The 21,709-nt window shown below is 57.0% G+C and overlaps 3 protein-coding genes and 1 long non-coding RNA gene across 6 annotated transcripts in view; 2 read left to right on the top strand and 2 right to left on the bottom strand.

The window, feature by feature from the left end:
- IRF8 (interferon regulatory factor 8) overlaps positions 1–21,709 on the bottom strand; it is a 68,154-nt gene that overhangs the window by 43,116 nt on the left and 3,329 nt on the right. The gene's annotated exons all lie outside the window — the stretch shown is intronic.
- On the top strand, positions 1,104–7,279 carry LOC130257968 (uncharacterized). Of its 2 annotated transcripts, XR_008841415.1 has the most exons (3): positions 3,631–3,724; positions 5,310–5,675; positions 6,943–7,279. It is a non-coding gene; the product is annotated as an uncharacterized LOC130257968 (long non-coding RNA). The 2 variants fall into 2 exon arrangements; XR_008841414.1 differs by having other exon boundaries at positions 1,104–5,675.
- GINS2 (GINS complex subunit 2) lies at positions 9,002–13,174 on the top strand. The gene is made up of 5 exons (XM_056500965.1): positions 9,002–9,308; positions 10,003–10,117; positions 10,741–10,840; positions 11,877–12,003; positions 12,435–13,174. The coding sequence occupies exons 1-5, from the start codon at positions 9,219–9,221 to the stop codon at positions 12,558–12,560; spliced, it is 558 nt and encodes a 185-aa protein (XP_056356940.1). The 5' UTR covers positions 9,002–9,218; the 3' UTR covers positions 12,561–13,174.
- The window catches only part of GSE1 (Gse1 coiled-coil protein), a 98,218-nt gene continuing 92,060 nt past the window's right edge, over positions 15,552–21,709 (bottom strand). The window contains exons 11-17 of one of the 2 annotated variants that reach the window (XM_056500957.1): positions 21,332–21,444; positions 20,613–20,883; positions 20,387–20,509; positions 19,914–20,282; positions 18,702–18,968; positions 18,242–18,345; positions 15,552–16,512 (exon numbers count right to left, since the gene is read on the bottom strand). In XM_056500957.1, the coding sequence (XP_056356932.1) occupies positions 16,378–16,512; positions 18,242–18,345; positions 18,702–18,968; positions 19,914–20,282; positions 20,387–20,509; positions 20,613–20,883; positions 21,332–21,444 (1,382 nt within the window). In that variant the 3' untranslated portion in view covers positions 15,552–16,377. The remainder of the gene's footprint in view (positions 16,513–18,241; positions 18,346–18,701; positions 18,969–19,913; positions 20,283–20,386; positions 20,510–20,612; positions 20,884–21,331; positions 21,445–21,709) is intronic. The other variant, XM_056500958.1, reaches the window with a different exon arrangement.

Genomic DNA, 21,709 nt, shown 5'->3' with positions numbered 1-21,709 from the left:
TTCCTGGGGCACTCACGAGTGAGGTCTCTGTTCCCAGGGAATGCCAGGCCCCACATTCTCCCTGAGCTCATCACTCTGTGTGTGCATACGAGGATTTGGGGAAGTTTTTTTCCCCATCCAGCAAGCAAAGCAGCCTGCTGCTGGCATTCTCTCTCTTCCCATCTGCTCCGGGGATGTTCCCTCCCCGAGGAAAGTGAGCAGAGATGTAACAGCTCCAGCCCTTGGAGCTGATGTTGGACGGGGGAGCAGGTGAGCGGTTCAGACATCACCTGGCACAGCTGGAGCCAGCTGCAGACAGATGTGCAGAGCCCACCCCAGCCGTGAGGGGCGGCCCCCTGCCCCCGAGAATTCCTTCTGCGAGTGGTGAGGCGAGGAGAGGTGACAGTGACAGATGCAGGAAGCAGCGCCGGGGCTCTCTGCTCGCTGGCTCGGCGCCTAATCGCTGCACTCTGCGATCGGGGAAGCGTCTGGAGATGCCGGTGGAGGAGGGCACTGCCAGGGAGAGCCGGGATAATGCTAATGGAGGAGGCTGTTAGTGGGGTGGGCTGAGTGCAGCCTGGAAAATGGCCTCGAGGGGAAATGCGCTCGGGCTGTGAGCTCTGCTTCTCGTTTGGGTGAAATTCAGCTCCTGGAGCCGAGCTGGGGCACCCACACCCTGGTCCCTACTGGGCTGCTCCTCTCCCATCCTGCCCAGGCTCTGCTATTCCCTTCTGGGCTTAAACACCTCCGCACATCCCAGTCCTGCAGCACAGCCCCGTCCTTGCTTCCCCCAGCGCCCTGACCCAGCCCTCCCGCAGCCAGCAGCGCTTTCTGCGTGCCCAAGGATCCGCTGAGGACTTTATCGATTTCCCTTTTGCTTTGTTTTTTTTCACTGTCGCTTTTAGACCACATTTTCACCCAGCCTTCTCTTTCGAAAGTACACCCCAGCTGCATCCCTTCCTTTTGGTTTCCCGTGGAAAGCAGCAGAGGCAGACTCGGAGAGGACGGTGACAGGGGGCTGGCAGAGGGGACAGCGCTCCTGCGTGTGGCACTGCCAGCCTGCCGGAGCTGGGATGAGGGAAGCAGGGAATTCTGCTCTTAAAAGCACCGGGTAGGTGGGCTGGGGGTGAGGGGTCACTCGGGAGCGCTTCCAGGCAGCGCCGCTCCGGCTGCAGCACTTCAGCGGGATGCGGGCAGGAGCCGTGCCAGGCACGGCCCAGGGAAACGACACAGCCCTTCCTAGAAATGCGCCCTGGGGCTTAAGAGATGGACCTAATTGAAAAAAACTCTATCGAGGTTGTAGCAGCAGGGATAAAAGGGAAAGCTGGGCCCAGATTAACCTGGACTCAGCGAGCGGGGAAGCGCGGCAGCCGTGGCCGGGTCCCGGCGGCGATTCCCGGCTGAATCCATGCTGGGAGAGGTGCTCTGTGCTGGATGCGGGGGGTCTCTGTGCCTCAGGTACGTGCTCGCTCCCCTCCCGACCCCTCCCGCCCCATCCCGCTGCATTTTCTCCGGGGGTGCTTCCAGCCCACGCGGTTCCTGCTGCTCCTGCCAGCAGCCCGTGCTTGGGCAATGCTGGAGCTGCTCCAGTTCCCCCGGAGCTGCATCTTCAGCACTCGTGACATCCTCCTCCCTCCCCACGCCTGGCATCCCCTCCGGGCCCGCTCGCCAGCCCTGGGTGACCCTGGATCTCCGGGAGGGAGTTTCTTCTCTGCTCCCGGCACCGGTTGCCACTTCCCAGCTCCTGCAAGCCCTTTCTGGGGCAGGTCCAGAGCCAGGCTGGGAGCAGCCCCTTCCCCTGCTCGGGCCAGAAGGGACGGGGGCAGGAGGAGAGAGGTGGCCTCGTTGCTGGGTTAGCACCGAGCCAGGGTGACGTGTCACCTGCGTTAGCAGACCCCGGCACTCGGTGACCCAGAAAGCTGCTTCCTCCCCCTCCCTGCTGAAAGGGGAGCCCAGCTGGTGTTTGCAGGAGCAGCTCCTGAAGGGAGCCAGCAGAGCCTCTCCGGGCTCTCCAGCCAAAGCTTTTCTTGTGGCCAGTGTTTGCACAACACGTCCCTTGTCCCTGCGGTTCCTCTGGCGCCTGGGAAGCATCAGCTCTCCCTGCCCTTCCCCCGGAGGGAATGTGGGAGGCTGCCCTCCATCCTCACCCTCTCACCAGGGCTTCAGCCCCGGGGCAGGATGGAGCAGGAGGGTTGGGAAGCAGCACAGCTACCAAAGGGACACAGCCAGGACTGGAAACCGGCCAGTGACCACCCCAGGGGGCAGCCGAGTGCTGGCCGGCTCTGGAATCTTCCCCCAGGGAGTGAAGGTGGCTCCGTGCCCCCCACCCCCTGAGCCCACCCTCCTCCTCCTCCCCTGGCCAGCTGGCTCTTGCTGGGCTCTGGCCACTTGCCCTGACGTGATGCTGAGCAGGTCACAGCTCAGAGCCTTGTGACAGGAATCAGGAGCTCCTGGAAGGGCTGTGACCCTGCACTGGGCTGCTCCTGTTCCTGGCACTCAGCTCTCCCTACCCTGCTCACCCAGCAGTGACCAGGAGGGGCTCCAGGCCATTCCCTGTCACCTCAGAGTGGACAACCCCCACTTTTAAACCTTCACAAAGGTTTTTGCTTTGCTCACCAGCCCCGGGGAGGACGGGAAAGGGTGTTTGACGCTGTGTTTGTGCCTATCAGGTGTCAGCAGAGCAGCTGGAGCTGTGCTGCACCCGCAGAACTAACCACAGGTATTTTAGCAGCCTGGTGTTTATGTTTCCCACCCCTGCTGCAGCAAGACAATCACTTTCTGTCACTGTTGTAGCAACAACTGCTGTTCCAGGCCAGGCTAATTCTAGCCCTCGTGGGTTTGGGGCTGTTTGTTCTCACCCAGCAGCAGCAAACAGGTAGTTTTGGAGACAGCTCAAGGTGGAGGTGGGATTTGTGCTGCTCTGACTGGATTTGTGCTCCCTCGGAGTGATCCCTGGCTCCATGGGATGCTGCATGCTCTGAGTTTGGGATGGAATCTTGAAAGATCAAGTTTGCCAGGCTCTGGTTCAGGATTTGTCTCTAACTCTTGGACTTTGTAGCTGAACAGGGGAAATAAATCCACATAAACCACTCAATTTGTTATTTTCTGGGAGGGGAAAAAAAGGAGCTGTGGGTTGCAAACATCTCTGCCCAGGACAGTGCCTGCAGCTGGAGCTGCAGCCTTGCCCCTGTGGCACCCTCCCTGCTCCTGGAGCTTTGCAATAACTCAGTTATCTGACAAACTGAGAAGTCAGATGGGGAAGGAAATCAGCTCTTCCCAGATTTCTGATTTTCATCAGACATGGCAGCACCAAACCAGCAGAAAGTGGAGCAAAACCACCCGTTCCCTCTCCCTGCTGCCCTCCGTGCCCATCCCAGCCGGGCTCGGTGGGTGGCTCTGATCCCACCGGGGACCTCCCAGACTCCTGGCATCACTTCTCTCCCGATGCCTGGGTGAAGTGCCAAGCTTTCCTTCCCTTCCCTTCCCTTCCATTCCCTCCCTCCGCAGCCGGGGGGTGTTTAATGTGCGGCCGGCGTTCCCTGCAGGCCGGCGCCCTGCGTTTGAACCGACGCTTTTCAGCTCCGGCTGAAAAGGAGCCGGCGCGGGGCCTCGCCTCTTAATTGCGGAGGAGGGGGAACATGGAAAAGCCTCTGGCTGCTGCTAATGCAGGAGAAGGCGGCTGCTGCGAGGCACAGCAACCTCCCAGCGGGGTGGGAGCCGAGCCGGAGCGCTCGTCCTGGGAATGGTGAGGAACCCGCTGCCTCCTGCTGCAATTCCCGCTGCCAGGCTGGGTTTGGGGCTGGGAAGGGGAAAAGATCCTTCCTGCAAGCTGGAGAAGGTGGAGGTGTTGCCGGAGGTTGATGTCTGTTGACATCAGGACCTCAGGGTCCTCCCAGAGCCGGGTGTGGACATTCACTGGCCATTTGTGGGCACTTGGTAGCCCTCAGGCTGCTTGTAGGGGTGTTGGATGCCCGGGGGCTTTGCTGACAGCCCAGGGCACTCCTTCCTCTCTATCTCCCGGCTCTGGACTGGCTTGTGCAGCGGGGTGAGAGTAAAGCAGCGTTTCCTCATCACCCAAGGGCTTTGCTTGGGGTTGGAGTGGGGGCTGGATGGGAGGAGCCGGCGCTCCGCTAACCTGATTAACCAGGTTCCCAACCAAGCTGGCCAAAGCCAAAGGCGGCCGGCGGCCACCTCCTGCATCCCTCCTGCGAGGGGAACCCCCTGCCAGCCTCGGGGTGCGCTGCGAGGGGGGATGCGACCGCGGGCATCGGGTAAGTGCCACCCCCTCGGAGCTTTGTCCCTTTCCCCCTCCCCAGTGCTCCCCTGAGTGTCCCCCCAGCCCGGTCCCCGCTCCAGTGACGCCTGCGATGAGTGTCTGGGGGTTTTTGGAGCGTGAACTCGTCGGGATGCAAACATTCCTTTGGCCTGGCGCTGGCACACTGGAGTTGGAGCCCCAGCAGCGAGCAGCAGGAATCCCGCCGGGATGCTCCCCGGGGGGAATTCTCTACCCGAATTCTGGAGCTGGAACCCGGCTCCCAGCCATGGGATGGGGGCTGCTGAGTTCTGCAAGGGTTTGGCCACAGGGGGTGATTCCAGAGCATCAGATCCCAGAGGAGACTCCCTGTGCACAGAGCTGGGTGTCCCCACCGTGACCCTCCTCTGTCCCTGAGCGGTGTGAGCCACCAGCAGGTGCCCAAATCCACAGGAGTTGCCACAAAACAGATTTCCTGATATTTGGGCAGCCTCCAGGAGAGCTGCAGAGTGAGGTCCTGGGGAGGACTCCACTCCCCAGCCCTGGGAGGGGGTGTCACAGCTCAGGCTGCACCTGGGGAACTGATAAAAATACAGAATTAAAAGCAGAGAGAGCAAATTTTCACTTCCCCTTGCTGGGTGCTGCCAACCCACCTCAGGGCTTCTTGGAAAGGCAGGGGACAGGCAGGGGGAGCAGAGGCTTTCCTTGGCTCTTTGTGTGGCCCAGAGCTTGGAAGAGCCAAAATGAGTCACTGACCCTCATCCCAATAAGCTTTTCCCAGCAGTGGTGGGAGGAGGGGTGAAGATTTCCCAATAAAGGGGACTTTTTTTTCACAGAATAATTTCCAGCATCTTGAAAAAGATGATGTCCCCCAGTGGGAATCCATCCAGAAGCTCTTGGGATATCAGGGATGCCCAAGAGGAGCAGGATGATGTGAATTCCAGCAGTGCATCCCAGCTCCAGCTCAGCTCTGGAGCATCCCTCTCTTTCCCTGTGTGGACTCGGGGTTTTCTCTGCAAGAACCAACCCAAAACCAACCCAATTCCTCCTGCTCACAACCTTCCCAAAATATTTTCAGCCCAGACCCCAGGAGAGGAGAAGCTGGGTTGGGACCCCTCACCCACCAACAGGCTCCTTCTCCACCCTCCCAAAAAGTTCTTCCTGAACCTCATCGGGCCAGATTGAGTCACTGGAGTGCCGTGACATCAGCGGTGGTTTTGCGAGCGAGCAGCCGCGTTTCCTGTGGTGCCCGGGCTCCTGTAGACACAGACACGCAGGAGGGATGTGAGCTTTGAGCTCCTGCTCCTTCCTCCCTCCCAGGATCGCTTCCCCCACCCCTCACCTCTCTCCCCCAGCGCCAGCGGCGAGGGCCGGCGGCGGAGCTGGAGAGCTGGATCCCGCTGAGAGGATGAAAACATGGGGCTCAAGTTATCCTGCCTGAAAGGTGAGCCTGGCACGGGGCTCCGGGGGGCCCCCGAGGGATGGTTCTGCCTGGAGGGGATTTGGGTGTGGGCGGGATTGGTGGAGTTTGGGAATGCGGTGGAATTTTCTGAAGTCCTACGGGTGACCTGTTGCACCTGGATCACTCCGGAGGGGATTTCCCAGCTTTATTTTCCCCACTCCTGTGCTCGTTCTACACTCTTTGCTCTGGAGAATCCATGGGTTAAGGGCAGCCCTCAAGGAATCAGGTGGGTTTCCTTGGAGGCAGGAAAGGGCTGCTCAGGGTTCTGGCTCCTGGCCTCCAGGCTGACCCCAAGCATCCCCCACTGCTCCACTCTCCCCAGGGATGCTCCAACCAGGAGCTTCTTCCCCAACTTTCATTTTCTTAATGGATTTAGGCTGGGAATGGCGTCAGGGATGTCTGCACTGGGGCAAAGTGGGAGCTTTTAGTGCTGCTGGCCTCGCAGGGCGAGGGCTGGATATCGCATCTCCCATTAGCTCTGCATCCCTCTGCCTCCTGCTAATCGTCCTTGGGGTCGTTAGGGATGGGACTTAATGAGGATCCCTCTCTAGGACGCAGAGCTGCCTCTTCCCTGGCTTTTCCTAAATTCTGTGGGATTCTGGTTGTGGTGGAGAGTTGGATGCACCACCCAGAAATGAGCTCTGCCCCCTCTCTCCATCAGGGATGTTGGGTGGGAGTGGTCGGGGGGGGTTGGGGTCTCACAGCCTCCCCTGTCCAACAAGGGATAACTGAAGAGGAGAAGCAAGCAGCCAGGGAATCCCAATCCTGCCCCAAATCCAGGACAGAGCACCAAAATATTCCCCCATGGCTCCAGACCCCTGAGATGAGCCTGGAGTCTGAAATAAAAGCAAAGACCCTCCCCCTTTTCCAGCTCCCTTACATAAGGCAGGGTTTTATCCTTAATTAAAAAGAGATTAAAAATATCAGTGTCTGTCCCCTCCGGGCATTTTCCTGCTTGGGAAGAGCTGAAACCTCCCTGGATGCCGCCTGTGCCGCACGGGGGCTTTTCTCCTGATTAAAAAAGCAGATTAAAGCGATCTGCTCCCCTCGGGTGGGGGGGTGGGTGGGCAAGTGGTCGGGGAAGGGGGGGATCCAGCTATGAAACCCCCCAAAATCCAAGGTGGATCCAGGGGAGGAGATGTGAAGATGCTGTGGATTCTCCATTAGACACGGAGGAGGGTGGGGAGCTGGGGGATGCTGTAGCCCAGTGCCTGATCTCCTTTTATCCCCGCTTCCAAAATTTCCCCAGGCTTGAAGATGTGTGTGAGCAGCGGGAACGGCAGCGAGGGGACCCCGGCGGCGTCCTCGGGACAGAAGCACCTGCACGTGCCCTCCATCATCGTCACACCTCCCACGCCCACGGGCACCACGCTGTCCCGCGAGGGGCGGCGCGGGGAGGGACCCTCGCCCTGCAGCCAGTGCTGAGCTGGGGGACACAGGGGACACCCAGCCTGGCTGGGATGGAGCCGCAGCCTGCGGGGAGCAGCTCCCAGCCACACACGGGGCGGGTTCGGACACCAAGGACTGGGGTTTGTGTCTTTTGCCATCAGCGCCCCCACGATGAATAAAACCCCTGGGGCTCCACACCCCCGGTTTGGCTGTGTCGGCACATGGGGGGTGGGTTGTGCCCCCCAAAATACTCCAGAGCCGCCCTCGTGCCCGTGGGTGGCCACTTCTCCGGCGGGGATTGAAGAATCTATTCCAGCGAGCAGCAGCGGGAAGATGAGCTCGGCATCACCGCCCGCGTCCCGGCGGAGCGGGCGCGTCCCGCAGGGAGCCGGGGGCGAAGCTTCCCGCGGAGCGGCGGCACCCGGAGCCGGCGGGAGAGGCGGGAGTGTGAAAGCAGATGGAAATTTAATTTTTTAATGACAGCAGCAGATGGCAAAAGACACGCGAGGGGAGGCGCAGCGTGGGGGAGACGTTCATGGCGAGCCCAGAACGAGCCGGCGGCGCCGGGGGCTGCACCGGGAACGGGGGCTTGGGACCCTCCTCGTGGTGGGGGGGGGTGGGGGTCAGCAAAGCTTGGATCGCACCCCAGGATGGGGGTGACGCTCATCCCAAGGGTTGTGGTTGCTCCAAGGGTGGTGCCCGAGGTGGTTTGGGAGAGGGATTGGGGAGAGGTGGATTCGTCTGGTGAGGGAGAGTTTCCATGGGGACTTGCAAAGGGGATGCAGCCCCCAAAAATCATCCATTGCTGAGCTGGGTGTGGGGAGGATGGATGGATGGATGGATGGGTGGATGATGGATGGATGGATGGATGGATGGGTGGATGGATGGATGGATGGATGGATGGATGGATGGATGATGGATGGATGATGGATGGATGATGGATGGATGATGGATGGTGGATGTGGATGGATGGGGAGCAGAGGAAAGGGACAGGCGAGTGATGGCAGGTGCCTGAGTGTGGGTGTCTGCACAGGAACCACTGAACAGACAGACAGACAGACAGACAGATGCTACTGGTCTGTGGACATGGGGGCAGCTGCCAGGGCCTGGGCACAGCCCAGGGACAGCCACACACAGCCTATGTCACCCATCCCAGCCCAGGTCACCCATCCCAGCCCAGGCCACCCATCCCAGCCCGTGTCACCCATCAATCAGCCTGTGTCACCCATCCCAGCCCGTGTCACCCATCAGCCCGTGTCACCCATCAGCCCGTGTCACCCATCCCATCCCAGGTCACCCATCCCATCCCAGGTCACCCATCCCAGCCCGTGTCACCCATCCCAGCCCGTGTCACCCATCCCAGCCCAGGTCACCCATCCCAGCCCGTGTCACCCATTACCCAGCCCGTGTCACCCATCCCAGCCCGTGTCACCCATCCCAGCCCGTGTCACCCATCCCAGCCCATGTCACCCATCAGCCCGTGTCACCCATCCCAGCCCGTGTCACCCATCCCAGCCCGTGTCACCCATCCCAGCCCATGTCACCCATCAGCCCGTGTCACCCATCCCAGCCCGTGTCACCCATCCCAGCCCGTGTCACCCATCCCAGCGCGTTCCCGCGGGGCGCTGCCGCTCCCGCCCGCCAGGGGGCAGCAGCGTCGGGCGCGCCACTCCCGCGGCGCCCCGGCAACAAGTGCCGCGCGCTGATTGGCCGAGCGCCAGCGGGGAGCGCCGCGATTGGTCCCCGTGCCCCATCCGGGCCTCCCATCGCGGGGCGGAGCGGAGAGCAGGACAGCCAATCAGAGAAGCGTGCGCCACGGCAACAGCGGGCAACAGCCAATCAGCGCGCTCCGCGCCGAGCCAGGCCCCGCCTCCTGCCGGAGACCGCGAAAAAGAGCCGGGAGGCGGGAGCGGGGCGGGGTGGGCGGGGCCTGTGGGGTGCGCAGCCAATAGGGAGCGAGGGCGCGCGGCGGGCTCGGCACCCGCCCGGAACCGATTCGATCCCGGTTCGATCCCAGTGAGGTCCCGGTTCGATCCCATTTCGATCCCGGCGTGATCCCGGTCGGATCTCGGTTCCATCCCGGTACCATCCCGGTCCGATCCCGGTGCGATCCCGGTCCGATCCCGGTTCGGGATCATGGAGCCGGCCGAGGTGGAGTTCCTGGCCGAGAAGGAGCTGGTGACCATCGTGCCCAACTTCAGCCTGGACCGGATTCACCTGATCGGGGTCTGGGGGCCGGGCTGGGCAGGGGCCGGGGCTGGGACACGGCTTGGGGCGCCCGAGAACAAATCTGGGGGGTTTGTGGGGCAGGGTCTGGGGGGTTTATAGGGGGTTAGGTCTGGGGAACTGGGTTTAAGGGTTTGGGATTGAAGTGCTGGGTCTGGGGGGATTAGGATGGCTCTGGGGTGTTTGGGAACAGGGGGAGGAGATGGGGGCCATGGGGAAGGATCGGGATGGATTTGGGGCGGTGGGGATGGAGGGATGAAGGGATTCGGGGATGACAAGCAGAGGGGTTGGGAGAGGAGGCAGTGCAGCCCCCCAGGAGGTTTGGGAGGGGGCTGTGCTGTCCCCCACATCTTTGGGGGGGTCTGTGCAGCCCCTGAGCCCTGGCTGGGAGTGTCCGGCTGTCCTGGAAGTGACCAGAACCTGGGCGTGTCCAGGGAGGTGGAATTTGTGGCTGTAACTCCTGTGAAACACCTGGAAATAGAAAATGCACTGGAAACGTGTGTAATTCCTTCTGGAGGGAGATGAGGAAAAGTGTGAGCGGGAATTCTGGGAAGCGAGAGGAGGAAATGCAGGATCAAATGTTTGACTCAGGCTTTTCCAAATCCTCTGGAAACTCTCACCACATTAACAGACGAGTTCTGTGCAGTCCAAGCCTTGGCTGTTGCCTGCCTCTCATCCCTGATTTGTTTTCCAGGGAGATCTGGGTCCCTTCAATCCTGGTTTGCCAGTGGAAGTGCCTGTGTGGTTGGCCATTAATCTGAAGCAGAGGCAGAAGTGTCGGCTCATCCCCCCAGAATGGATGGATGTTGGTGAGGATGGAGGCTCTGGCTTCAGCTCTGGCCTTCAGTGGCTGCAGTGGAAACTTGAAATTAAAAATAATCCATTTTTCATCATTAGTGGGGAGCTTAATTCAGAAACACAAAGCAACTGAGAGAGAAGGATCTCATGTTCCACTGCTGGGATTCTTTATTTAGTCTGAGGGTGGTGGGGCTTGTTCAGAAACAGCTTTAGGGACTTTAGGTCACAGAATCCCAGAATTTTTTTAGGTTGGAAAAGACCTCCAACCTCATCAAGTCCAACTTGTGCCCAGCTCAGAGCACTGAGTGCCACATCCAGCCATTGCTTGGGCATCTCCAGGGATGGGGGACTCCAAACCTCCCTGGGCAGCCCCTTCCAGAGTTTAATCCCCCTTTCAGTCCAGGAATTCCTTCTGATGTCCAACCTGAACTTCCCCTGGCAGTCAAAAATTCCCTGGGAAAATCCCTGTGAGGAGGGAGAGCTTGGAGGTGTCCATGGGTTGTGTGCCTGCTCACAGGAGCCTTTTCCTGCCCTCACATCTTGAGCTGATCCTACAGAAACAACGTGGGTTCTCCTGGGGAGGGGGGAAAAACACACCTGGCAAAACCTGAGCATCCCTGGATGTATTTTTTAGGGAAACTGGAGGAAATCCGGGATCAGGAGCGGAAAGAGGACACCTTCACTCCAATGCCCAGCCCCTACTACATGGAGCTCACCAAGCTGCTGCTGAACTAGTGAGTAGGAGCTGAGCTGGGCTGTTCCCCACCCTGGGATGATTCCTCAAGCTCTGCTTGGCAGCAGCCCCGCAGGGCGGTGGGGAAAGGGAGAGTTGAGGGAGGTTTATCCCCTCAGCCTGCCAAGATTTCACAGCAGCACTTCCCTGGAGGTGACTCTGCCTCTCAGGAACTCGGGGATCGCTTGTTCCGTGGCCTCCTGATCGGGGCTGTGCCGCTTTACTGAGCAGCAGCTCAGTGTGGAGGCCTGGAGGAGCCACAGCACAATCTGTTCAGCAGCCTCCAGGCTTCTTCCTTGGCTCTCCTTCAGGAGGAAAGCTCCTCTCTGCTCAGCCTGGGAAGCAGGAGGCCGGGGATATTCCGAGCCTGAGCTCCTGCCTGCTGAGGCATTTCACTTGTAAAATGTGCTGGCTGGTGTTTGTCTCAGCGAGGGCTCTGCTGACTTTTTAAGCCCTCGATTAAGCAGGGTGGGCATTCCAGCTCTGGTTTTTCCTCTGGAGAGGAGGCTCCTGGCGTGCTGCTCCTTCCCAGCACGCTCCAGCAACCCTGACAGCTCTGTCTGTGTGCATTGATTGCATCTCCAGCTCCTTATGGCAGCGCTGAATGGCCTTAATGGGGTGATGTGGCACATCCCATCCAGCCCTTCCAGCTTAATTCTGCCTGATAGAGCCCCAGGAGCCCCGAGCTGGGGATTTCATCATGCCTGAGCCCTTGGTTTCCCCAGCTGGCTGTGACTTTGGCCAGGTTTGGGGTCCTCTGTGCACCTTGTACCAGCTGGGCAATTAAAGAGCAGAAGGATTCTAGTGACAACCAGCTGCTGCATTGGGGCTGAGCATTCCTGGGGAAGGAAACCATCCCAGAAATCCCAGCAGGACAAGGAGCAGAGAGGATTTTAATGTGGAGTAGCAGGTTTTTAGCAAACTGTGCTGCGAGCGCCTGGGGTTGGGAGGGGTGACATGGTGACAGCATCACTCAGTGACACAACCACAGACAACCACACACCCCTCTGACCCTGCCTTGCCTTCCCCTGTGCCAGTGCCTCTGACAACATCCCCAGGGCAGACGAGATCCGGACGCTGGTGAAGGACACGTGGGACACGCGCGTGGCCAAGCTGCGCCTGTCGGCCGACAGCTTCGTGCGCCAGCAGGAGGCTCACGCCAAGGTGGGCCAGCCCTTCATCCCAGCAGGGATCCAGCAGGGATCCAGCAGCCCCTGGGGGCCCAGGGATGAGGGATGAGCTGCTGGGAAAAGGCTGGCTTGGGCCGTGCTTGTCCTGCCTTGTGGGAGCGTCGCTGGAGCTGTGGGTGGAACCTGGTGGGTCGGGGGCAGCACCTTGTGGGAGGCTGAATGGAAGTGGAATGGTTTGGGTTGGCTCTTGAAGATCTCATTCCACACCTTCCACTAGACCAGGCAGCTCCAAGCCCTTTGAACACTCCCAGGAATGGGCAATGCTCCTGAAATGGTGCTGGGGTGATTCTCCTGACCAGAGCTGGCAGCTGGGTCAGTCCCTTGGGGTGTCACCAAAGGGAACTGTGGGCTGTGAGCTGCTTCCCAGTACCTTGTCCTCCTTGACCCTGTTCTTTCCTCTTTTAGCTGGATAATTTAACCCTGATGGAGATCAACACCACCGGGACTTTCCTTACCCAAGCCTTGGATCACATGTACAAGCTCCGGACTAACCTCCAGCCTGGAGAGAGCTCCGACTCCCAGGATTTCTGACAGGGAGCTGGGAAAGAGCTGGAGCAGCTCCCACCTCCCTGCAGGGACCTCCCAGCCCTCAAATCTCCCCTCAGGGCTGGGTGGGAATTGCTCCGGAGCATCCCAGAGCCTCGCTGGGTGGATCTCTCAGGTTGTACTTCAGCAAGGGAACTTCTGAGGGCAGCACAGGCCACACACTGCCTTGAAAGCCATAAATTTTGAGGCGGTGCTTCCATGGATTTTCTCAGAGCCTTGGGGGAAAAAAAAAAAAAAAAAAAAAAAAAAAGGAAAAAAAAAAAGGAAGATGTGCTGGCAATGAGGTGTCTGCTGGGGAGATCAGCTGGGAAGCAGATCCATCTGCTCTTTGGAGAAGGACAAAAGAAAATGGTTTTCCCTCTCAGATACCAGGCTGTGGGGAAATACCAGAATATCATCCATCTTTATTTTTGTAATGTTTGGGGTTTTACTCTGAAACTCGTCTGTAAAAAATAACGTAATAAAAAAAATAATCGCAGCTGAAGAGCAGCATCAAATTAATCTTGGGCTGTGTCACAAGCAGTGCTTGGAAAATCCTGCAGCTCTCCTTTGGCTCTGGCCCCGTTTCCTGCAGTAGTGACAGGCAAGGAAGGGCAGGATCCAGGGCAGGATCCAGGCAGGATTCAGGAAGGATCCAGGCGGGATCAAGATGGGATTTAGGGCAGAATTTAGACAGGATTTAGGCAGAATCCAGCCAGGATCCAGGGCAGAATTTAGGCAGGATCAAGGTAGGATCCAGGCAGGATTCAGACAGAATCCAGGCAGGATCAAGGTGGGATCCAGGGCAGAATTCAGGCAGGATCCAGGGCAGGATCCAGATGGGATTTAGAGCAGAATTCAGGCAGCATCCATGGCAGAATTTAGGCAGGATCCAGGCAGAATTTAGGCAGGATCCAGGGCAGAACTCAGGCAGGATCCAGGGCAGAATCCAGGCAGGATTCAGGGCAGAATTTAGGCAGGATCCAGGCAGAACTCAGGATCCAGGGCAGAATTCAGGCAGGATCCAGGGCAGAATTTAGAGCAGGATCCAGGCAGGATCCAGATGGGATTTAGAGCAGGATCCAGGGCAGAATCCAGGCAGGATTCAGGGCAGAATTTAGGCAGGATCCAGGCAGAACTCGGGCAGGATCCAGGGCAGGATCCAGATGGGATTTAGATCAGGATCCAGGCAGGATCCAGATGGGATTTAGAGCAGGATCCAGGCAGGATCCAGGCAGCTCTGGCCGAGCAGGGCTGGGTGCCAGCTGCTGTAACTGTTCCTGGCTCCCGCGGTGCCAGCGCTGCCCTTCCCCGAGCACCTGGGCCAGGCTCCTGCTGCCACCTGTGCCCTCCTGCCCGGGCTGTGCCCCAGGGCTGGCACTGCCAGGATGGAGCACACACGGCAGGAGCTGCTGGGGATGCTGGGGTAGGGCTGCGTTCCCAATGGAGAAAGGATTCCTTGCCGTCATTAAGGAAGAGTTTATTTTGGGGAATTTTTTTGGGGGATGTTTTCAGGAATTACAGCAATATATTCATAAATACCTAATTACTACATTCAACAAATAATATATTACATTACAATTAATTCTGACAAAGTACACTTTGAACATGTTTAGGGTTGGGTTTTTCTCCTTTTTGGGGTTTATTGTTTTTTGTTTGTTTTCTTTCACAGCATCCAACCTGCTCCCAGCAGGCTCTGCCTTCCTCTCCTTCCTCCTTCCAGGCTCTGGCACAGCTGCTCCAGCAATTCTGCACGGACACAAATGCTCACCACAACCCTGGGGCGGGGGGAAAATTGGTCCAAAAACCAAAATCCAGGCTGATGATGAGGCTGCATCCCAGCCAGGCTCCTCAGCACGGCGAGGGATAAATTCCCAATGATTTTCCATCCCTGGCTTCTTCCCCCTCCCAGGAAGGGAAAGGAGCAGAGCCACGAGTGAATTTCACCGTGTTAAAATTCCCTTCCAAGCCCAGAGCTGGCAGTGGCAAGGCCAGAGGCTGGCGAGGCAATTGGGGATTTAAAAAAGATTAAACTAATTTCTGTCACAAGGGCATTCTGCTTTTTAATCTTGCCCAGCTTTTTTTTATTTGGTGAAGCCAATGAGAGAGCAGGGAGCAGGGGGGGTTTAGTGCTTTCCTTTGCCAGTGCAAAGAGGGAATTTAAAGCAGGAAGCAGAGGTCACCTTTTCCCAGAGATGTGAGCTGGTCTCGTGGTGAATTAAAAACAATTTCTAATAAATAATTTAAAAATAACAATCAAATAAAAAGCTTCCCCCTGGGGGAGGGGAGGCAGGGTATGAGCTGGTTTTTAGCAGGTTTTTTTGGGTTTTTTTTTAGCTAAAAATGGCACCAAGCCTGACCCTGGTGGCACCAGGACATCCCTGCCTGCCTGCAGGCACAGCTGCACATGGATTGTCCCCAAAGTGCCACCAAGAGACCCCACAAACCCCCTCTCCCTGTGCCCAAACTGCCTTAGAGCTGCTCTGATTGTCTTGGTATTTTTTTGGGGGGGACAAGGACACCCCAATGCCACCCATCCCTCACCCTCCACCCTCTCAGCACAATTCCTTGGGATTTTTCCTTTGGCAGACAGAGCCTGGGCAAGGCTCAGACACCACCCAGCATTTTGACACCCACAACAACCCAGCTGGAGCAGAAAAAGCCCCAGAAAGTGAAGAAAAAGGGTAAAAATTAAAAAAAAAAAAAAAAAAAAAAAAAAAAGTAGGATGGAAGGGCTCAGCTTCCTAAGGGACTGGTGGTGGGATGGGACTTGCCCCAGAGGAAAAGGGGATTTATTTTTCCTGGGTTTCAATCATTTTTAAAACATTTCAATATCTTTTCTGGCCCGACCAGCAGCAGTACAAACACTAAAAAGCGAGTTAATCCTTTTGCCAAAAGAAAAAAAAAACACCAAAAAAACAAACCAGAAAGAAAATAAAAACAGAGAGGTAGAAAGAGGGGGGGGAAAAATGGGGGGAAAAAAAAAGCAGAAACACCTTAAAAAAAAAGGCAAGCTTTTTATAACAATAATTAAAGCAATAAAAACATACAAAACTTTGTTGTTTTTTAATATATATACACAGTACAAGGCTGAAGCACCTTTTTTCTTCTTTTTTCCACCTGTTCCATCCCAAAACTGGGGTGACAAAGTGACCCCACGCGTGTCCCTGCCCCTTCCCCGCCAACCAGGAACAAAAAGGGACCTTCAACCAGTTTATTGACTTTATTTTTTGATAGCCAAGTGCATTTCCAGGGGAAGCCCCGGGCTGGGGGTGCCGTGCTGGGAGCAGGAACCCAGCAGCACCCACAGGGCCCCCCCGGGTTTAGTGTTGTGGAGTTTTTCACTGTCTTTTCTATTTATTTTATTTATTTTATTTTTTTTTTTTTTTTTAGAAAAAAAAGAAGAACCAACAAAAAAAAAAGTGTGGGTGGGTGGAGGGGGGGGGCGCTTCAGAGCTGTGGCCCCCCGAGGAGGGGACAGGAGGGGACATGCCAGGGGCTGCTGGCCGTGGGGTGGGCTCCCAGCTCCTCCCAGCTCCCCTTTGCTTCATGCATGGCACATTCTCCATTTATTTATTTCTCTTTTTTTTTTAATTTTTTTTTTTTTTTGCTTTCTTCCTTTTATTATTAACGATTCTGTCGTCGCCGCTTCGTTTTGTCGTCTTTTTTTTTTTTTTGTCGTCGTCTCGCTTTTTTTTTTTTTTTTTTTTTTTAAATTTTTATTATTTTAGCTTCAAACCTCCCAGTGAAAAATATTAAATATTCAAGGTAATAAAATAGATTATTATTTCTAGACTATATGTTCGGCCTGGCCCAAGGAGCGTCACCTGGGGTACCCCTTGAAATAACCCCTGGACCACTGCATTGCAGGCAAGGCAAGGCACTTCCGCAGGTGATCCAGCTCGGCTTGCAGGCGCTCCCGCTCCGACACCATCTTCTGCTTCTGGCTCCTCAGCTCCTGCAGCCAAGGGGAGGGGTCAGAGAGGCACTGGGCAGCTGGTGGGGCAGGGGGTGGTGGGGGGATAAGGTGGGGGTGGGGATGGGAATGGGGGTTGCAGGGGATGGGGCAGTGCAGGGAATGGGGCAGTGCAGGGAATGGGGCAGTGCAGGGTTTAGGATACATGAGAGAAGGGATGGGGCAGTGCAGGGGATGGGGCAGTGCAGGGAATGGGTGCTGCAGGGTTTGGGATACAAGAGAGAAGGGATGGGGCAGTGCAGGGTTTGGGACACAAGAGAGAAGGGATGGGGCAGTGCAGGGAATGGGGCAGTGCAGGGAATGGGGCAGTGCAGGGTTTGGGATACATGAGAGAAGGGATGGGGCAGTGCAGGGAATGGGGCAGTGCAGGGAATGGGTGCTGCAGGGTTTGGGATACAACAGAGAAGGGATGGGGCAGTGCAGGGTTTGGGATACAAGAGAAGGGATGGGGCAGTGCAGGGAATGGGTGCTGCAGGGTTTGGGATACATGAGAGAAGGGATGGGGCAGTGCAGGGTTTGGGATACAAGAGAAGGGATGGGGCAGTGCAGGGGATGGGGCAGTGCAGGGAATGGGGCAGTGCAGGGTATGGGTGCTGCAGGGTTTAGAATACAAGAGAGAAGGGATGGGGCAGTGCAGAATGGGTGCTGCAGGTTTTGGGATATAGCAGGGGTTTGGGATATAAAAGGAGATGGGCACTGCAAGGTTTGGGATATAGCAGGGTTTGGGATATAGCAGGGGATGGGCACTGCAGGAAATGGGGCAGTGCAGGTTTGGGATACAGCAAGGAACAGGTAGAGAAGGGAAGGGGCAGTGCAGGGAATGGGGCAGTGCAGGGTTTGGGATACAAGAGAGAAGGGATGGGGCAGTGCAGAATGGGTGCAGTGCAGGGTTTGGGATACAAGAGAGAAGGGATGGGGCAGTGCAGGGAATGGGGCAGTGCAGGGTTTGGGATACAAGAGAGAAGGGATGGGGCAGTGCAGGGAACGGGCACTACAGGGTTTGGGACATAGCAGGGTTTAGGATATAGCAGGGGATGGGCACTGCAGGGAACGGGCACTACAGGGTTTGGGATACAGCATGGTTTGGGATGTAGCAGGGTATGAGCAGTGCAGGAAATGAGTACTGCAGAGTTTGGGATACGGCAGGGTATGGGACACGGCAGGGTATGGGATATAGCAGGGTTTGGGATATAGTAGGGGATGAGATATAGCAGGGTTTGGGATGTAGCAGGAGATAGGCACTGCGGGATTTGGGATGTAACAGGGTTTGGGATATAACAGGGTTTGGGATATAGTGGGGTTTGGGACATAGCAGTGTTGGGGATATAGAAGAAGATGGGCACTGCAGGGTTTGGGATATAGCAGTGTTTGGGATATAACAGGGGATGGGCACTGCAGGGTTTGGGATATAGTAGGGTTTGGAATATAGCAGTGTTTGGGATATCGTAGAGGATGGGCATTGCAGGGAATGGCCACTGCACAGGATGGGTACAGCATGTAAATGGATGTGCTGTGGGACAATTGGGTGCCTCGAGGTCAGATCCCAGGAAGGCTGGGAACCCAGGAGGGTTGGATGCCCAGGGGATGAATGCCCACAGAGCCTGGTGCCCAGAGGATGAATGCCCAAGGGATGGATGCCCAGGGGATGGGTGCCCATGTGATGAGTGCCCAGCTGATGGGTGCCCAGGTGACGTGTGCTGTCCCCACTCACCGCCATGCTGTGTGACAGCTGCTCAGCTGTCAGGCTCAGGGTGTAGTGCTGGGCCTCCAGCCGCCGGCACTGCGTCTGCAGCACCTGGCGCTCCAGGTTTTGTTCTGCAACACCCAAAGGACAAGGGCTGAGCACCAGCTCCTCCCACGGAGGGTGCCAGCCCTGCTCTAGGCTCTGCCCAGCCAGCAGTGACCGCCCCCAGCATCCCAGAACATTCCCAACCCTGGCACTGCCTGTGGGGAACCTTTAGGTCCCACTGGAAGGACATTGGGCAGCTGTGAATATATAGATTTTTCATGCATACAGTAACTCTTGCAAAAAACAACAACAGTGCCTGTTGCTTTCATGCTGCTCCCACACTGCTGGAGATCCCCCAGTGCTTCCCAGCCCACCCCAGCAGCAACCTCCCACGGGAAACTAAAGCACAAACCAGCACTGTACCCTCCCTGCACCCCCTTACCTTCTATATGTTCCTGGTAAGCTTCAAAAATTGCCTCGATCCCTTGCCACTTGGGCCTGGGGTAGTCCTCCTCCTCCTCCTCCTCTTCCTCCTCCTCCTCCTCCTCCTCCTCAGAGGCAGAGTCCCGGGGCAGGGGGGGCAGTGGCCGCAGTGGCCCCTCGGCCGTGCCGTTGTGCGGGGGCCCGGCCAGGCGGCTGGACGCCTGCAGCTCCGGGATGTTGTAGTGGATGGAGGTGTCCAGCTTGTGGTTCTGCTCCACTGTCCCCCCTGTGGGCAGCCACAGTCAGCCCCATGGCCGTCTCAAGGCATTCATTCCCACCCTTCCCAGATTTTTAGGGGGATTACAGCAACTTCTGTGGGTTTTTATCTCTTCGCACACCAAAGTGGTTTTATTTATTTCAGTCACTCGACTGAGTTTGGAGGCTTTGGAGCTGTGTTATCCCTCATTTTTAGCTTCAGCAATGAGCTCATGGGATGCTCCAGCAGTGAGGCTGCCAGTGTCAAACCCTGGAGGGGTACAATGGGGTGATATCCCAAGACCCCACCAGCTTCCTAAATCCCTGCTTCTCCTTCTGGACATCAGGGGAATTTCTTGATTGGCAGGGTTGTTAAACACTGGAAGGAGCTGCTCTGAGAGATGATGGAGTCCCCATCCCTGGAGGGGTTCAAGGACCTAATGTAGCACTCAGTGCAGAATATTACTCTCCTGGATTCTTAAGTACTTTAGATTTGTATGTTAGGCATGTAAAGAAGTTACTGTTGTGTGGTACAGTAAATTCTATATGAATCCCTTGCTAAATTGTTTAAGTTATCAATTAAGTTAAAATGTTGTTCAGTTTAAGTTAAGTGTTGTCGGGCCTTTAAACATAACCTGTTGATCAAGTCCAGCCTCAGTTTAGCACATGGGTTTACTCTAAATTTGTGACTCAACATGAGGGTCTTTCATATTCCTTTTTGTCCTTACCCTTTCTTATCCTTTTGTTTTCCCCTCACTCCAGCCTCCACACAGATTATTTGGGGGTTTATTTATTGACTCTGGATTTTTGTTTGCTTTTCCTCAGAGTGCTTTAACCACCTAATAAACAGGAGACTGAACCTTGCCAACGAACTTTGTCGTGATACTGGCTTTACACCAAACCTGGCTTTACTGATACTTTTGCTGACCGTTCTTTAAGTGACTTTAAAACATCATTCCCAACAACTCCCAGTTACCTTTGTGCTTCTGCAGTGCTTTCTGCGTGGACTGCAGCACCGACTCGTGGAACTGGTGAGCGAACTCCTCGGCAATGAAGGGCTCCCAGGGCTTGCTCTTGCCGTTCATGCTGTGGGACAGCGGCACCGGGATGTCCTTGGGGAGGGGCCCCCTGACGTAGCTGAGGATGCTCAGAGCCTTCTTCCCGGGGTGCCCATCGCTCAGCCGGGGCTTCTCCGGCGCCGTGCCCGACTCCTTGGGCCTCGCTGGCTCCTGGGCTCTCAGCTGCTCCAGCCTGGAGGCTTCTGCTGCCTTCGGCCCCTCCGGCACGGAGACGGCGATGCCCACGGGTTTATCCAGGTCCAGCAGGAGCGGCGGCACCGGAGGCTCTTTGGGAAGAGGAGCAGCAGTTGGTTGCAACCAGGACTCTGCAACCCTCCAGGCAAAGCTGTGCCCCTCAACCCAGACCCAGGGAAGGACTCGGGGCGCTTACCAGTGCTGGGGGCACCGGGGCTGTCCCGCGGGGAGCTCTTCACCACTACGGCGGCCGGCGTGGTCTTCTGCTTCATGGCCTGCAGCATCTCCACCAGCTTCTCCTTGTCTGCAGCATGGGAAGCTGAGGTTTAGTGTAGCCTCTGCTCAGCAGAGCCAGCTCAGGGCCCCAGGCAGATCCCCCAGGGCACCCCCAGACCCGGGCGTGCGCGGGGCGTGGCTGTTACCTTTCCTCTTCTCGGCGCTGATGTGCGTGAGGTTGAAGATGGTGAGGAAGCGCTTCTTCTCCTCGAAGTTGGGGCTGTTGTTCATCTCGTCGGGGCTGTAGCGGGTGGAGAGCGGCAGGCGCGGCGAGGGCGTGCGGCGCTTGTTCTGCACCGTGGGCGGGGACGGGCTGCGCTCCCGCAGCATCCGCCGCCGCTTGCGCCGCTTCTGGCTCAGCAGTTCCTCCTTCTGCTGCTGCGTGGTCAGGCCGAAGAGCTGCAGGAACTCCAGCTTCTGGGGCGGCCCGGGGGAGAGCAGAGCAGGGTCATGCCTCGTCCTCGTCTTATCCCCATGCGCATTGTCTCATCTTCATTCCTATTCCCATCCTCATGCCCACCCTCACCTCTGTTGTGATCCCCATCTCCATTCCCATTCCCATCCCCATTCTCATCTCCACTCCCCATCCCCATTCTCTTCATTTTCATTCCTCATCCTCATCCCACTCCCATTCCCATTCCATGCTCACCCTTACAACCATTTCCATTTCCACCCTCATTTCCATCCCCATTTCCATTACCCATCTCCCTCCCCATCCTCATCACCCCATCTCAAACTCCCTGGTTCCTCTGCAGATATGTGGTGATGGTGGCTGCATTGGGCACTGAGAACTGGTGTAAAGGAGGGGCTGCTCCCCCAGGGGACAGGGAGGGGACAGAGAGGGGACAGGGGGTGGCCCCAGTACCTCAGAGGACGTGTCCAGCTTCAGCGGGGGCTGCTCAGCCACGCAGCGGAGATGGGCCCGCACCTCCTCCTCGTCGCTGTCGTCACAGGAGTCATCCAGGTCGTAGTAGTACCCTGGGCATGGGGAGAGGCTGGCATGAGGCTGGGGACACCTTGGGAATCTTCTGGGACACAGGGGAAACCCGCTGGGGATGGGGGTGCAGCAGGGTAGGATGTCAGAAGGGATGTGGGTCCAATATGGGGCCCAGCAGGGTGGGGGGGAGCCCTGTCCCCTCTCCAACAGCTGTGGGACCTTGGAGGGGATGGCCCATCGCTGTGGGATGGGTGGCGGGGGATCAGGGGGTCAGTGGGGCACAGGCTAGCGAAGCTGTGGCTCAGC

Source organism: Oenanthe melanoleuca, chromosome 11 (assembly GCF_029582105.1).
Source record: "Oenanthe melanoleuca isolate GR-GAL-2019-014 chromosome 11, OMel1.0, whole genome shotgun sequence".
Lineage (NCBI taxonomy): Eukaryota > Metazoa > Chordata > Aves > Passeriformes > Muscicapidae > Oenanthe > Oenanthe melanoleuca.
Note: the sequence above shows the minus strand (reverse complement) of the source record. Positions and strands in the feature narration are given on the sequence as shown.